The sequence below is a fragment of the Eretmochelys imbricata genome, chromosome 15, assembly GCF_965152235.1.
Source record: "Eretmochelys imbricata isolate rEreImb1 chromosome 15, rEreImb1.hap1, whole genome shotgun sequence".
NCBI lineage: Eukaryota > Metazoa > Chordata > Testudines > Cheloniidae > Eretmochelys > Eretmochelys imbricata.
In genome coordinates, this window is record NC_135586.1 from 29,462,605 (window position 1) to 29,480,043 (window position 17,439).

At 45.3% G+C, this 17,439-nt stretch overlaps 1 protein-coding gene across 1 annotated transcript; it reads left to right on the plus strand.

The window, feature by feature from the left end:
* Positions 1-13,975, plus strand: DAO (D-amino acid oxidase). The gene is made up of 10 exons (XM_077835217.1): positions 1-194; positions 1,638-1,752; positions 2,151-2,227; positions 2,864-2,929; positions 6,772-6,826; positions 7,605-7,709; positions 8,331-8,413; positions 10,225-10,342; positions 11,643-11,741; positions 13,844-13,975. The coding sequence occupies exons 1-10, from the start codon at positions 1-3 to the stop codon at positions 13,973-13,975; spliced, it is 1,044 nt and encodes a 347-aa protein (XP_077691343.1).
* The last annotated feature ends 3,464 nt before the right edge of the window (positions 13,976-17,439 follow it).

Genomic DNA, 17,439 nt, shown 5'->3' on the forward strand with positions numbered 1-17,439 from the left:
ATGCACGTAGTGGTGATCGGGGCGGGGGTGATCGGGCTATCCACAGCCTTGTGCATCTACGATCAGTATCACTCGGTTGTCCAACCTCTGGAAATTGAGGTCTACGCTGACCAGTATACGCCGCTCACCACCAGCGATGGAGCAGCAGGGCTCTGGCAGCCCTACCTGGACGATAAGAGAAACGCTCAAGAAACGTAAGAGAGGCGGCTTTGGCTCTCATACGGTTGTAATGTTGTTTTGTCAGTGCCTGGCAAGAAAGGATGTGGGTGATACTGACCAGTGTGTTCAGGTGCCCCAGTGATGGCAATTATATAATTATTACATCCCAAATCAATTCCCCTCATCATTTGCAAACCACTGTCCGCTCAGGCTGAAATGCTTTTAAAGGCAAATATGTTCTGGGTCGCTTCCAGATCTCGTAATCAGTTGGGTCCAGTCTGCCTGGAGGGTCATTCATTTCATCTCCTTCCTATTCAGCTTGATGGCTATTGAGTGGCCCTGAGAAAGCACTGCTGTGTAATCAAGATCATCAGCTCTGCCTTCTGCAGGTGCTCTCTCCTGGCACGGTGCTGTTGAGAATCTGATATGCCCCAACACAATGTGGGACATGCTTGGTACAAACCTGATCAACGGTTGGAAGGAAACCTAGCTCCTCTACATTCTGCCAGCTCTTCACTGATTGGGAGGGGCTGGCAAACTAAGTGTGAAACCAGTCTCTGGAAAGTTTCTAAGGCCTTGCTTGCGCTGGGGTTTCAGCCCGCAGCTTAGCTGCATCAGTGCAGATCCCTAGTGTAAACAAGGCCACGTGCCTCATCATTGGCACTGCACTGATGGCAGTCCCCTGCAAGAAATTTGCCTGGAGGAGCTGAAAATAGAAATCCCACCTTCCGCCAGCGCTCTGCCTCATGAACAAAAGTGCTCCAGAGCTCAGACATGGGCTCTGAAACGGGGCACGTTGCCGACAGACAATCCCACAGCAGTTAGTTACTCAAATTGAGGTCAGGGCATCGATGGAGCAGAACTTCCTTTGTCTGGAGTCCCAATAGCCTCCCCTAGCCCCAGCTCTCCAGACTCCAGCCCAGGCAGGATGCTGCTGCTCCATATACAGGACGCATCTCCCCCGCCCTCCAGTCTGACTCAATGGCTCCTAAACTCCACCAGGAGCTGGGCTCAGCTTGCCAGTTGTTTTAATAAAGCCTTTTGTGGACTTGCCTCTGCCACCTTCAGGTACCTTGTCTGCCTCCTGCCTCTCTTCCTGCATTTGGCTAGCACCAGCCTCTTCCCTGCCCCTTCACCTAACCTCACCAGCCGTAGGCGAGAGCTTGCCTCTCTGCAGCTCCCACCACTTGCCTCCTTGCTCATTTACAATCCCAGAGGAGTTCATCTCTTCCCCACCTCCCATCCCCCTGGCTGGGCCTCTTCATTTCTCTCTCCCTCTGCTATGATTTAATGATGACTCTGGAACTGTAAATCCATATTAAAGGTGTGATGGTCTAGCCCTGCAAACCCTACTCAGGTGAGTAGATTGCCATCAGTCGAAGGGACCTGGGAGGAAGGGAGTGCCGGTACACGCACTGAAGCTGGTATGTTTTTAGGATGCCTTCTGAAAGATAAATCTGTGTGATATTATATTTTAGGCTCTGGAACAAAGAGACATTTGATTACCTGTGTGGACACCTGAACTCACTGGAAGCAGAGGAAATGGGACTCTTCCTACTTTCTGGCTACAATCTCTTCACACAGCCAGTTCCGGTAAGCAGATACAGACGAAAGGGACCAAGGGTCAATGGCTCAAGTCCTGCGGGGCAAACCTGTGGTTTTTGTTTACTGGAGTATACAGCTTTACCAGATCAGCTGACAGTTCATCTTGTCACCAGTTTGTCTGGACTGTGCACTTGCTGCACAGTCCAGTGATATGTAAATGTAAATGCCGGGCTAGCCATCATCTGGTGTAAACCGAAGTAGCTCTGTTGACTTCAATGGAGCAATGACAGTTTCGACCAGCAGAGGGTCTGGCCCTCCATTCCTCTGGACTGAGCCATGCGCTGGTGTCCCATGTCATCCTTCCCATGTTCAGCTACATGGACTCTAGGAATGTGTTATAGTGATTAAATAACGTTAACGAGCCTGGAACATTTTCCCCTCTGCAGAATCCACCTTGGAAGGACATTGTCCTGGGATTTAGGAATCTGACACCAAAAGAGCTTGAACTCTTCCCTGGTTACAGGTATTATACAATGCATAAATATACCTACACCTCCAGGAATCCCATGCACTGCACCATACAATAGGTATAGTGTACTAGACATAAAGACAGTGAGAAGCAGCATGATCTAGAGCAAAAAACAGGTGACCAAGACCCAGGACTCCTGGGTTCCATTCCTGCCTTTACTACTGTCCCACTATGTGACTTAATTTTTCCATGCATCACTTCCCCCGCGGAGGATAGTCATACTACCTATCTCCCAGGGATGTCATGAGGATTAAAGTGACAGAGCCGTGGCTGGCATGATTTAGTTGGGGTTGGTCCTGCTTTGAGCAGAGGGTTGCACTAGATACCTCCTGAGGTCCCTTCCACCCCTGATATTCTATGATTCTGTGAACGGGTTCAAGTGGATGTTAATAGGTAAGTGCGAAGCATTATTGAGTTATTATGGAGCTGTAGTTCTTTTCCATAAATAAGAAGGTGGAATCAACTCAGATAAGACAGAAGAGAGGGACATGTGGAGTTTTTCAGCTCCTTCCTCTGCTAAAAATATTTCAGGAGATGCCCTAAAAAGAGTAGACGTGAAAGCAAATTCTGTGCCAATAAGACGAGATCACGTGACGTTGCACGTCCATTTTTCTCTTCCTCTGGTTTCAGCTATGGTTGGTTTAACACAGCACTAATCTTAGAGGGCAAGAGCTATTTGCCTTGGCTGACCAAGAGGTGAGTGCCAGCCTATTATCTTTCTTCTGTTCTGCTATGAGTGGATTATGCCCCCATTTTCAGACGTGTGCAGTAATCTGTAGATTTAAGGGTGAATAAAAAACAGCTTTCTTTACTCAGTTCACCAATCAGCCTACTTATAAATAATTTTGAAAATTCCATTTTCATTCAGACAAAAGGGGGAAAAACACCAAATATTATTCAAGATTCTCCTTTAACCCGAAGTTGCTGGATGTATTTTAGATGGTAGTACTGCCAATGGTTAATGTTGGCTGACACTGTTCGTTATAAGACCTTGTTACAGTTGCTTGTAACTTTTCCCGACTTTAATTGTTTGGGATGAAATTTTCCATGCTGGGGTGTCTGCCTCTGGCTGAATATTTTGGGAACATTTTAGCAAAAACAGTTCAGCCATTTCTAAGGATGAAATTAGGGAAAAACATGTTGCTTTGCCTATGTTTAAAAAATGCATACATATTAGGGTCCAAATGATCAACTTCTTTTTCTTTTCTTTTTTCCAGTTTGTTCCTTAAAAAAATTAAGAAAATAGTATGTGATCATGAAATTAAAGACTATATCATAATGCAGCTTCTGGGGGGGCTGAATTAAGGTTGCATCGGGAACCTTAATTCTGGCATTTCTTAACTTTGAAGTGCTTAACTTTGCAGCTTTCACAATGTTCTTTTAATGGAGCTTTCTTAAAGGTCATAAGAACATAAGAGCGGTGTCATAAATTAAAGGGAAGGTTTCAGAGTAGCAGCCGTGTTAGTCTGTATTTGCAAAAAGAAAAGGAGTACTTGTGGCACCTTAGAGACTAACAAATTTATTTGAGTGCATCTGATGAAGTGAGCTATGATGAGATATAATCTATGATGAGATTACTGGTTCTGTGGATGAAGGGAAAGCAGTGGATGTGTTGTTTCTTGACTTTAGCAAAGGTTTTGACACGGTCTCCCACAGTATTCTTGTCAGCAAGTTAAAGAAGTATGGGCTGGATGAATGCACTATAAGGTGGGTAGAAAGTTGGCTAGATTGTCGGGCTCAACGGGTAGTGATCAATGGCTCCATGTCTAGTTGGCAGCCGGTGTCAAGTGGAGTGCCCCAGGGGTCAGTCCTGGGGCCGGTTTTGTTCAATATTTTCATAAATGATCTGGAGGATGGTGTGGATTGCACTCTCAGCAAATTTGCGGATGATACTGAACTGGGAGGAGTGGTAGATACGCTGGAGGGCAGGGATAGGATACAGAGGGACCTAGACAAATTGGAGGATTGGGCCAAAAGAAATCTGATGAGGTTCAGTAAGGATAAGTGCAGGGTCCTGCACTTAGGACGGAAGAACCCAATGCACAGCTACAGACTAGGGACCGAATGGCTAGGCAGCAGTTCTGCGGAAAAGGACCTAGGGGTGACAGTGGACGAGAAGCTGGATATGAGTCAGCAGTGTGCCCTTGTTGCCAAGAAGGCCAATGGCATTTTGGGATGTATAAGTAGGGGCATAGCGAGCAGATCGAGAGACGTGATCATCCCCCTCTATTCAACATTGGTGAGGCCTCATCTGGAGTACTGTGTCCAGTTTTGGGCCCCACACTACAAGAAGGATGTGGATAAATTGGAGAGAGTCCAGCGAAGGGCAACAAAAATGATTTAGGAGTCTGGAACACATGACTTATGAGGAGAGGCTGAGGGAACTGGGATTGTTTAGTCTGCAGAAGAGAAGAATGAGGGGGGATTTGATAGCTGCTTTCAACTGCCTGAGAGGTGGTTCCAGAGAGGATGGTTCTAGACTATTCTCAGTGGTGGAAGAGGACAGGACAAGGAGTAATGGTCTCAAGTTGCAGTGGGGGAGGTTTAGGTTGGATATTAGGAAAAACTTTTTCACTAGGAGGGTGGTGAAACACTGGAATGCGTTACCTAGGGAGGTGGTAGAATCTCCTTCCTTAGAAGTTTTTAAGGTCAGGCTTGACAAAGCCCTGGCTGGGATGATTTAATTGGGGATTGGTCCTGCTTTGAGCAGGGGGTTGGACTAGATGACCTCCTGAGGTCCCTTCCAACCCTGTTATTCTATGATTCTATGATCTATACGCAGTATTCAAGATGTGGGCGTGCCATGGATTTATATAGAGGCAATCTGATATTTTCTGTCTTTTTAACTAGCCCTTTTCTAATCATTCCCAACATCTTGTTCGCTTTTTTGACTGCCACTGCACATTGATTGGATGTTTTCAGAGAACGATCCACAGTGACTCCAAGAACTTTCTTGAGTGGTAACAGCTAATTTAGACCCCATCATTTTATATGTATAGTTGGGATTATTTTTCCCCAATGTGCATTATTTTTCTTTTATCAATATTGAATTTCATCTGCCATTTTGTTGCCCAGTCACCCAATTTTGAGAGCTCCTTTTGTAGCTCTTCACAGTCTGCCTGGGACTTAACTATCTTGAGTACTTTTTTGTATCATCTTCAGATTTTGCCACCTCACTGTTTACCCCTTTTTCCAGACCATTTATGAATATGTTAAATAGGACTGGACCCAGTACAGACCCCTCAGGGACACCACTATTTACCTCTCTCCATTCTGAAAACTGACCATTTATTCCTACCTTTTGTTTCCTATCTTTTAACTGGTTACCAATCCATGAGAGAACCTTCCCTCTTATCCCATGACAGCTTACTTTGCTTAAGAGCCTTTGGTGAGGGTCCTTGTCAAAGACTGTCTGAAAATCTAAATACACTACATCCACTGGCTCCACCTTGTACACATGCTTGTTGACCCCCTCAAAGAAGTCTAGTAGATTGGTGAAGCATGACTTCCCTTTACAAAAACCATGTTGACTATTCCCTAACAAATTATGTTCATCTATGTGTCTGACAATTTTGTTCTTTACTATCATTTCAACCAGTTTGCCCAGTACTGAAGTTAGGCTTGCCAGCCTGTAATTGCTGGGGTCACCTCTGGAGCCCTTTTTAAAAATTGGCATCACATTAGCTATCCTCCAGGCATTTGGTACAGAAGCTGCTTTAAATGATAGGTTACAGATGACAGTTACTAGACCTGCAATTTCACATTTGAGTTCCTTCAGAACTCTTGGGTGAATACTTATTGCTGTTTAGTTTATCAATTTGTTCCAAAACCTCCTCTAATGACACCTCAATCTGGGACAGTTCCTCGGATTCGTCACCTAAAAAGAATGGCTCAGGTTTGGGAATCTCCCTCATATCCTCAACCGTGAAGACGGATGCAAAGAATTCATTTAGTTTCCCTGCAATGGCCTTATCATCCTTGAGTGCTCCTTTAGCACCTCGATTGTCCAGTTGTTTAGTAGGCTTCCTGCTGCTGATGTACTTAAATATTTTTTTGCTATTACTTTTTGAGTCTTTGGCTAGCTGCTCTTCAAATTCTTTTTTGGCCTTCCTAATTATATTTTTACATTTCATTTGCCAGAGTTTATGCTCCTTTCTATTTTCCTTACTAGGATTTAACTTTGTATTTTGTATATGAAAAGAAATAAAATGGAGTAAGTTAACAATGCAAGATTGCAAATGGTGCATCGTTGCAGAAAAGGGTTTTGTTTGTTTTAAAATGTGTAATGAATGAGCCATTTACAATACATGTGAAAGTCTGGAATATGCTGTATGGTTTAGCATGATTAGTATGACTGTCAATTAGTGGTATCCCAGTGCATTAAAGAAATGAGGTAATGATTGGAGACCATTTAAGAGCCATTGAGAAAGACTGGGGTATATGGTAGTACATGAAGAGTAATAACCCTTCCCTGGTGGCTGGTTTGAATTGTTCTGTTGCTGTTAGTTGTCATTAACAAATGAACTTTGTTCTTACAGGTTACAGCAGAGAGGAGTCAAGTTTTTTCATAAGAAGATTGAATCCTTCCAGGAGGTTGGCCTGGAATTTAATTGGAGACAATCTGCCGGGGAAGGGCTGGCTGCACATTTAGAAAGACAAGTCCGAGACTCCTGAGTTGTGGCGGGAGGAGAGGAAGAGCATTTGCCTTGTGCAGGGGCAGGGCAGGGGAGACACCACACTGCATGAATGCCTTATTAACAGCAACCATGGTTCCCACAGCTGTTGGGGAGGCAACACTTCTATCTGGCGTGTAATCTGCCAGGCGCTCCAAGATGCTGTGGGGAACTACTTGCCTTCACTAGAATGCAACAGTCAGGGTAGAGAAGCAGTCTTAACTATCCCTGAGCGGGAGCCTCTTTCAGGCAGACCCTACTCCCTTCGATCATTGGACTGTGCTATGTGCATTGCAAGGAGGGGCTGGCACAGCACGCAGGAGAATATCAAATGAGCCGAGTGCTCTGGCTGTGCTGGAATCTCCTTATCCCTTTACCTGCGGATAGGAATTCAGTTACCATAGCCATCCCGGTCTCCCCTTCAGGGGAGGCTGTGACAGATCCCGACCTCATGTGCACACATGGGATTTCAGTGAGAGCTGTGCCTGAGGATCTGAGTGCCGGATTTGTCCTCTCTGCTTTATGGACTAGCGCATTCATTACTAGCTGAGGGTAGCAGTTCAGGTGCTTGGCTTGGCTTTGCCACCTGGAAGAGAACTGCAGAACCAATGGTAGGTGCTCCCCAAGTGGGTCTACGAGTTCCTCTGCCTCCCCAGATTGCATGTCCTGCTCATGGCTGTGCATCTCTCCCTTGTTAGATGGTTGCCAAGGGCGTGGATGTTATAATAAACTGTACCGGGGTCCATGCAGGGGAACTGCAACCAGACCCAAGGTTAATGCCAGGCCGAGGACAAATCATAAAGGTGAGGATGGTACTGGGGGGGCGGGTGCCAGATTTTGTTTCTTTTGCTGGATGATTGGACTCACGAGGCCCAGCTCATGGGATGTATGAATGTGTGTGGTCTGGTGGCCAAAGCACAGGACTAAGAGTCCTGGTTCTGCTGTGGACTCAAATGCCACCATGGGCTGGTCCCTAAACCTCTTTCCCCAACTGTAATGTGTGGGTGGTGGGTTTAAGGCTCAGTTGTTCATATATGTAACATGCTGTGAAACCCTTGGCCAAAGTCTTGAAGAGTTATTATTATTATTATTCTGAAAAAACACAGTAATATGAGGTGGGAAGCACTTGTACTCATCTTCCCACCTACCTACCATCCATCTGCCCCTCTGTCTTGACGCTGCATTATAAGAAATGCTGATGACGTGGCGTAAATATAATATAAATGTAACAAAAGAAATTGCGTGGCAGGACCCCTGCTCCTGGTGTTTACTAATGAGTGAACATTTCTTCCTTTTGTGTGTCTGGGCCAGGGGTTGACTTTCTTTGGCCTGTTCAATTTTCCATCCACCTGGGCAAAGAAATCCCTAGATGTTCAATTCCAATATCTGTGGATCTATATTGCTCTGTTTTCTTAATCTCTTAGGTCCTGGCCCCTTGGGTGAAGCATTTTGTCCTGACTCATGATCATGAATCTGGAATCTATAACTCACCATACATTATACCTGGGTAAGTAACAGTTAACAGACTGTCCTGGGATCCATCAGGTATCAGTAATGTTTCTACCAACGTTGCTTATAGAACAAAGATTCTAAAATGGCTCCCCACTGACATCTATAATGCAGAAATCCTGCAAGAGCAAGCCTCTGAGAAGAACACTTTAAATATTAAACCAGGGCTTAGATTTGTACCCTGCCTGATGTTCCTTTTATTAGGTGTGTGGGAGGAGAGCTGTGGGCATGCATGGAAAAAGCAAGGCAATTCCCAGTGTCTGCACTGACTTAGAGGGCTGCTTGCACAAGTTCACAGTTAAACTCCCCTCGGTCTAGCAAGGTTCAGGTTTGGCTCTGGAGCTTCCTGGGCTGGTAGGAGCTGGGGACACCAAGAAGCATTCATTGCACCTGCACAGCTCTTTGCCAATAGGCAAACCCTGCCGTCCATAGTCCTTACTTCAGCAGAATTTTGCCAGATCCTGAGAGGTGCTGAGCACGCCCACCTTCCATTGAAGCCCAGGCACTTTTGTGTGGAGCCTGTTCTTTTTCCACACTCCATTCAACACTTGTGCTCTGGGTCCTCGTTTTCTGTACAGCGCTTCGAGCAGTCACATACCCATTAACATCAAGGGCAGGATTGGCAGCATTCCCACTGACTTCAGTGGGAGCAGGTTTGGGCCTTTAACTGGTTAATAAATTGACTTCCCTAGAATTTTGCATTCCAACTACAATGAGAGAAATGTCGTCCATTCCACACCAGTCTACTTCGCAACATTTAAATTGCAGCTTTGGCCATTTGTTCTATGATTAAGGGTCTCCACCACTGGCAGAGATTTGCTTAGCTTACGTAACTGGCTTCCCTGTTCACTACCAGCAGGACCAGAAATGAGCCCTTGGGACAAACCCCGCTTGTGTCATCGTCTCCACATCAGTGTGAAGTTCTGAAATCTTCGCCTGATCCTGCAGTCGCCACTCAGCCAAGGTGCTGAATTCAGTGACTGGCAGGCCTTGGCCTCATTATACATCTAAAATCTTAGTTTTGTGCATGTAACTTGCACTTCCTAAGTGGCTCCGGAAGCGGAGTGTTCATGTGGATTTGGAAGCTAATTTCATGAGTCTGGAAGCTGCACACACGGAGAGAACTAAGCCTCAGGATAAACAAACACATGCTTGTTACATGGTCTCCACTTCTGCTGGAAAACAGAGACCTGGCCCCACTTTGGGAGAGGAGAGCTTTCTTAGCTGTAATCTGAATGCTACATTTCTGGGTACTTTCTTGTGCTCTAATATTTCAAGATTAGCCATAAAACCTCTGTGTAAATATGAACTTTGAACAACTGTGGCTCCCAAGTAAAGTGTTCCAAGGGGTGTCTTATCACCAGCTGCAGGTGTAATTCCTTCTAGTGGGTTTATTTCAGCTCTCAGCCATGATAGCTGGGGGACAAGGCAGAGTTCCAAGGGAAACAGCAAAGGTTTAAAAACTAAGAATAACTGCAAACTGTGGAGCTCTGAACGGCAGGTGCAGGTTCCAGGGAGAGGACACAGTTTACACAGTCGCGAAAGAACAGTGCCTCTGTTTCTGAGAGTACCTGGGACTAAGTGCTGTCATACTGATGAAGGGATTCTGGAGGAGAACTAGGTCTGACTAACCATTTGTGTTAAACTGTCCTCAGTATCTGGTCCTAGTGTGGACAGTCTGGTTTCCCTTGCACCAGCTGTAGAAGCTGAGCAGGGCAGTTGCTAGTAATATGGATGGCATCCTTGTCTGTGGTACCAGGCCACTGCTGAGCCCTCACTGTAAACCCTTTCCCTCTGCCCTTGTTCCAGGAGCAAGCTTGTGACCCTGGGAGGGATATTTCAGCTGGGAAACTGGAACAAAGAGAACAGCCCCCAGGATCACAAAACAATTTGGGAAAATTGCTGTAGGTTGCTCCCGAGTCTCCAGGTACGTTATATCGTCCAATGCTGATAGAACAGCTGTTGCCTTAAAAAGCTGATTTGTGTGTTGTGGCATATGGGGATAACGTAAGTATTAGACAATGGGCCAAGGAGAACTTCCCCCCATGGTTAAGCTGAATCCCCTGGGAAAGTGTTTTGAAGATGAACCTCTCAGTATAATTGTTATCTCAGTAATGCAAATTATCAGAGATCCAGCTTCAGCAAACTGGATGGACTGAATGGATTTGTTCAGGTGATCTCCCCTTATAAAGTAATGGCCATCTTACTTTCAAACTCATCAGTACAGTGTCGTAGTACTGTGGAGACCCTGGGTCAGTGTCTGATATTGCATGAGGGCATATCATAATATTATACATGTATATGGGATTGTACAGGATCTGAGAAGCAGGAGGCCAAAACCAAGCTAACAAAACAATATGTCCCCTTTAAGAAGGCTTCCAAATCAACTCTAGTAGGTGGAGATCTTGGTTCTCTTAGTGCTCTAGGAGGCATGCAGGCTTTCTTCCTTTCCCTTAAGCATCAGCTCTGGGGAGTAGCTTAACCCTGTTCATAAGGCCCTTTCTGCAGAGCCACCAAACATATGGTCAAAACCCAAAGTCTTTAAGGCTCAGGTCAGCCCAGTGATCTGGGACATGCTACCCATAGCAGCCTGCATGGCTTCTGCTCTCTAATTGCTCAGCTTCCTTTTCCTGTTTATATAGCCCAGCCCCAGAGGCAGGACAGGTTGCTCCTTGATTGCACCCAGGCTGTCTTGGCTATCGGCTCCTGTCTGGCCCTTAAAGGGGTAATATGCCCTGCTACAGGCCCCTTTCATCACAGAGCTCTGAAGCACTTCACAGACTTAAACTGATATGCAAGGCCCATCTCTGATATTACACGATGATAGCTGTGTTTCAATCCCCCATGCCCCTTTGCGGTGCTGTGTTAAGGAAAGTCTGAAGTTTAGATGTGGCAATTTGCATCGACTCACAGTAATGCTGCCAAATTACCTTGGGACAGCATGAAAAACAGCTCAGGGCACTGGCTGGCTCACACAATTGGTAACAGGACCAAGAGCCTTTTGCGTCTGTGAAACTGGCTCTCAAGTAGCCAAGACTGGTCCTGATCAAAAGTTATTCCTGTCTGATGGCCCTTGGCTGGACTACATGCACTGAGTTAGCAGGTAAGATTCAGTTCTGTTCCCAGTGGACAAGAGTCCACAAAATTCCTCACTCCAATTGGTTGTTTAATGCAGTTGTGTTACTGACATTTAACTGCTAAAACCAGTGACATGTTATCATCTCCAGAAGGCAAAGATTGTGGATGAATGGAGTGGCTTCCGCCCTGTGCGTGACACAGTTCGGTTGGAGAGGGAGGCAGTTCGTCATGGACCTTTAAAATCAGAGGTACACAGCATTCTGTACGTAGAAATCCGCTGGAGTCCTGAGTAATGGCACTTGAAGCAATACGTTTTGTCAGATCAATCACGCAGCTCCTCTACAGAATAACCGGTTAGTGCAAAACTAATTTAGCAGCTTTCATTTTGATGATGGTAATGAAGCATCAACATTCCACGCACATTGCTTTGTTTTCATGCAGACTACAGAGGTCAGCTCTGCTTTAAAACATGCAGGGTTGTTTATATTTTTGTGTTGAATCTAGTCCCTTAATGCTGAAAGTGGGTGTGTATACTCAGGGGCTGATTTTACAAAATTGGAGCTCAAAGCCTGTGGCATTTTTGCATGTGGACCTTATGTCTCCCGTCATAAAAATCTGACCCTAACCCAGCTGCTCAGGGTCTCAAGGATCATTATCCATGTTACCAACTTAAATGCCATGAAACGTCTGTTGTAAGAATTATCGGCCACCTTCAGATTTCTTCCAGTGATTCTCAGTTTAAAACACATCTAGTGGCTGAGTGGACAGGGACCCAGTTTACTCGAAATGTGGCACAGAATTGTAAAAATAAATGAATGAGAGTTGTAGTTACTTAGCACCTCTGAAATCATACCACTTTAAGTGCCTAAATGTGGAGTTAGGTGTCTAATTTTGGGCACTCTAGTTTCTAAAATTTGGCCTGTGTGTTAAAGGTTCACAAGGATAACATCCCTTGAAATGTACCTGCTTATCTGCATCTTGTGATAAAGGAGCTCTAGGAATCCAAGTTTATATGTGCCATCTGTTCTTAAGGCCCTCTGTGCAGCCCCATTTTGTTTATGCCCCAATCACTCCTCAGTGATTTCATTTTAATTTTCGTTGGTAGGTCTGTATTAGGACTCTGTGATTTGATTGGGTGTGTATGTGTGTAAAGCTCTGCAGAAGAGATTAAAGTTCTAATAGAGACGGCAACTGTGAAATGTAATTAAATTTGATTAAAATATATTCAATTTAGCTGGAGATTATTCCAAGTTAGGATTCTTGGAAAGAAACCAGCATATTAATTGAGACCCTTAGCATGGCGCAAAGCAGTGCAGTATTAAAATTAATTTATAGATCTCTCTGTTCTTTTATCATCACATCCTCTCTACATCATCTTGATAGAAGACAGACGTTTGGCTATCGATCCTGACCCTGAGTCATTCTCCTGCTGAAACAAAGTAATTTACCTTGGCAGGCACAAATAAGAAGTCGGGTATCACAGTTTGTACTTGCAGGAACATGACTGTAAGTGCCGTGGCTGCTGTTGTGATTCTAACTGGTGAAGAGCTGCACTGAGGGTAGCTGGTAAGGACCTGATCCAGAGCCCTCAACAGGACTCTCTCGTCTTCAGTAGGCTTTGGATCAGGCTCCGGTTGTCTGTGGCCAAGGCTATTGTGACTGCAACCAGGAGATTGCTGAATAAAACTGAAAACAGAGCTACATGTTGTGAACCACTCAAAGATCAGTTGTTCCCCTGCCCAAAACCAGATGCTGGCCCAATACATGGGGAGGGAGGGAACTTGCAATGAGTGAATTCACTATGCATCCCAAGGCTTCCAGATTTAAAGAGCGGTTGTAGTCAGGAAGGTGATTCTGACATGAGGGCTCTGTGGTAGATGCAGGCCCTGGGGTGAGGCTGGGCTCTCACCTATGCGGGACATCTCTCCAGAGTAAAAACAAGGGCAGCTGCAAGCTGCTCCATTTTATGTAAATTGGGTACAGCCCCCAGGCTCCTGGCAAGCTGCCACAGTAGCTCTCAGCTACACAAAGGCATCCCTGCGCTAGGCCATAGGGCCAGCTTGCAGCACTTGGGGGCTTAATCACTTTCAGGTGATGACAGGAGAAAGAGAAAAACTACTAACCGAGATGTGCTTTTACCTAGTATCCAATTCTGGTGCATACTGATGCAGTCCAGACCCTGTCATGTGCTGTCGTCCTCCTGCTGTGAAGCTCTCTTGGCCTCAAAACTATAACTGCTGATTGGACTCCTCTTGGACAGGTCACTGTTTTGCAGGGTTACACTGTGGCATCTGAACCCAAGTGTTTAGTTGCCAGGGCTTTTCCACATCCACATTTCTGTCTCTTTTAGGTGATACACAACTATGGCCATGGTGGTTTCGGACTCACCATCCACTGGGGATGTGCCATGGAAGCTGCCAGGATCTTCGGAAGGATTCTAGAAGAAAAGAAGCTGGCCCGACCACCACAGTCCCACCTTTGATTTAACAGAAATACTCTAATGATCAGCCACATTTCTTCCATAGCAAATCTGTGATAGCCCACAGCAATACTGGAGGGTGGATGGGGAGAAACTTGGTTGTGTGCAGGAATCACCCGTCCTACAATAGCACCAGTAGCTCAGACGTCACGGACAAAGGCAAAAAGAAATAACTCAGTGATGCATGTTTGCTGTTTGATGCCCTCAGCAGCTCCAAGACGGGTCTCTAGGGTACAGGTTTCGGATTGTTACCAATTAACTCCCTGTTGCTATTGTTTGCCAGGTGGCTGGCTCATCCTTGCTCTGTTCTCATATAACTACATCATGGAAATATACATAAATCCTGTGTTATTGTAAATGGTCTCTAGTGAAGCACCCAGACACTGCTAGGTCGGTCTCCAAAGGGCAGACGGAGTTCAGTTAACTCTTTGCTGGCCTGCAGTTCATCTCTGAGATGTGTTAGCATTGCTGGACAGGACCTGAAGCTGATCCAATGTCAGTTGAGGTCTTAGCTTGCTGTTCAGCCAGCCAGCACACAGTTAGATTTGTAAGCCTTGCCCAAGAGATAAAAGCTCCTTAATAGAAAGAGGCTCTTGAACTCCTGTGAAAGTAGCAGCGGGTCTAAGATACAAGCTGAAGGCAGAGGAGTTTTTCTTACATTGAAGTTGGGGCTAAAGCATTTGGCTATTGTACACATTCTACTGCTAGACATGTTCCCAAAGACGGGGTTTTCACATAATTTATACAGCACCAAAGGGAACATCCTAAGGGAACTCAGGCTGTGTTTGCCAAATTCTACATATAGCAGAGATGATAGGCAGAATAGCTGCACCTGCATCTAAAATAGACGTTGGCACTTCAGTCTCTCATTTCCTTTCACCTTGGTACATCGCTGGAAACATTAGCTTGTGAAAAGGTCTGACTCTTGTTAGCTTGCACCTGCTGTACAAATTGCATATGGGCTGCCAGGAAGTTACAAGGCCTTGGGATGGGGTATATCCTGTGCAGGAACTAGGGCTGTCATCAGCAAGGTGTTGTGCAATGAGTTGGCTTGCTCCGGCCTGGTCTCTCCTCCCTCAGTTTGGTCTGGTCAGGGTCCAGATCAGGAGGCATAAGAAGCAGGAAAGGTACCTTTTGGTCTCTTAGTGGTCAAGAGAACATGCCCCCAACTCAAAAGACCAGAGAGTGCTCAAAGGAGAGCACTCCCCAAGAAGGCTGTGTCCAGCATTCAGAATCACAGCACGAAGTCCCCTCAGAACCCAGGTCTGCTGCCTTGTCTACAAATATGGGGCCCTTCCCATCTTCAAGACTATTCCCAGTGGTTGCCATGGTAATGGGTAACCCCATTAGGGGTGTGGGGCTCTTCTCACTGTAATGCTGTCAGGCTGCATACTGCCAAGCCTAGCCCATTGGGTTTCATTTTTCATGTACATCTTCACAGTGTGGACCAGGGTCTCGTGGGTCACCGTTTACCTCCTTTAACTTAACAGTAAAAAATCTGAGAGCCACCAGCTCCCATCCCACGCAACACAGCTTGTTCAGGATGCCGGTTAGGCTTGTGCCACTTGACAAATGCAGGGCCGGTTGCTTTAAGACAGAGGCACCAGAACGTTTGAAAGGCATGTGGCTACAGCTCTGCCTCCTTTCTCTTTCTCTGCCTCTTTTAAAGGCCTATGCATGACAGAGTCACACGTCCCAGGTGGAGGAGAACAGCTGGATGTAATAAAAGATGCCTTTGATGGAGCACTCCCTTTGGAGAGGGAGGAGGTCTGAACATAGGCCTGGGAGCTAGGAACTTCAGCTCTGACACTAACTCCCTCCATCCCTCTGGACAAGTCATTTTACTTGTCTCAAGTGCCCCATTCGTACAGTACAGGGTGGTTGTGAGCTATAATTCATAGGGGAGAGATTTTCAAAGGCACAAATGGACTTTAGGTGCCCAACTCAACTGACTGTCAATCACAATCAGAAGGGTAAGATCAAGAGAGTTAAAAAAAATGAAACTGGTTAATGTGAATCCTAATGATTTGTGATGGCACTTCAACAGAAACCACCAAATGAAATAGTCATCTACTCAATTTCGCTTAGTTTCAATATGAGATATTAAGGACCAGATTCTGCTCTTCCTCAGACTGGTGTAATTCTGTAACAACTCAGTTGACTTCAGAAGATTACATCAGTGTAAATCTGCAATAACAAATCATCATATAGCCCTAAATAAATGTTGGGTTCATCAGAGCTTAAAGCACATGGGAGCTATTACTCTTCATTGCTTGAGATGACAAATGTGCTCCTAAGTTGGCTATTAAAAAGTATTAACAGAGCTGATTAGGTGTGTGATTCTATTTGCAGTCTAACAGCTTAAAGGCCAAATTCTAATATTTGTGCCTGCTAAAGGTTAGATCTAAATGTGCCCATGCATGATACTTCTCCTGTTAGTGATGGGATTGACAAGGTCTGAAGTGCTAATTTAACAGAAACACTCCAGATCTTCATTACATATTTCCAGTATTTTAGCTCTATCAATTTGTAACTAACATTTGATGAATTGCCACAATTCTAGGGCCTGGACAAACAGAAGGTTCTGAAACTGTATAACGTGAAATTACCTAGTTGGCTAAATCTTATTGCTAGTGGGCAAGTGACCATTAAAAACACAATCACAGCTGGCACTGTTTGGAACCCTGTGTAATTGAGATAATTTGTTCATTTCAGTGTATACAAGCTATACTTAAGCTCTAGGCTCTGCTAACAGTCTCAACAGAGATTCCCAGGATGAACAGAACTGGAGATTTTCCTTCCTACTTCAGGCTTGAGGCACATAAGCAGGGAAAGCGGGGTGGAAGCTTGCACTGCCGTGGTCCACCTTGTACCTGCTCTGTAGACGAAAGATCCCAATCTCCAGGGGCTGCCAATCAGCACTGTTTGCCTCTCAGTTCTCCACAACAATTACACACGGTCATGAAGCAAAGCCAAAAGTAGGTCAAATGTCAATAAATATGTTCCCTGGAAACAAAGGAGGGTCTTGCGCTGGAAGAAGTGATGAGAGAGCCTCAGAAATGGCCTGAGAGTCCAGTAAGTTCAGAGAAACCTCCAAAAGCTTAACCCTCCAGTCCACTCCCAGACACTACCATCACAACCCAGTCCCACCCTGTAGCTATTACTTACTCCTACCCCAGCAGATAGGTGTCTCCGTCCAGATGGGTTGTGGCTTCTACTGTAACTGCACATTAAGAATGTACAACCTCAGGTTACAGAGTGCTTGAAGCCCATTGGTCATTTTGACTCAGATATGAAGGAAATTCCATCTGTGAATTACCGGACAGCAGAAGGAGAATAAATCATTTGAGGGTTAAAGGGACATTGTCAGGTCAAATATGGCCTGAAATTTTATAAAAATAATCATTTGCAAAATCTAAAGCCAGTATGTTTCCATCAAATACAATCTGAATGGGAAGGTTTAACAA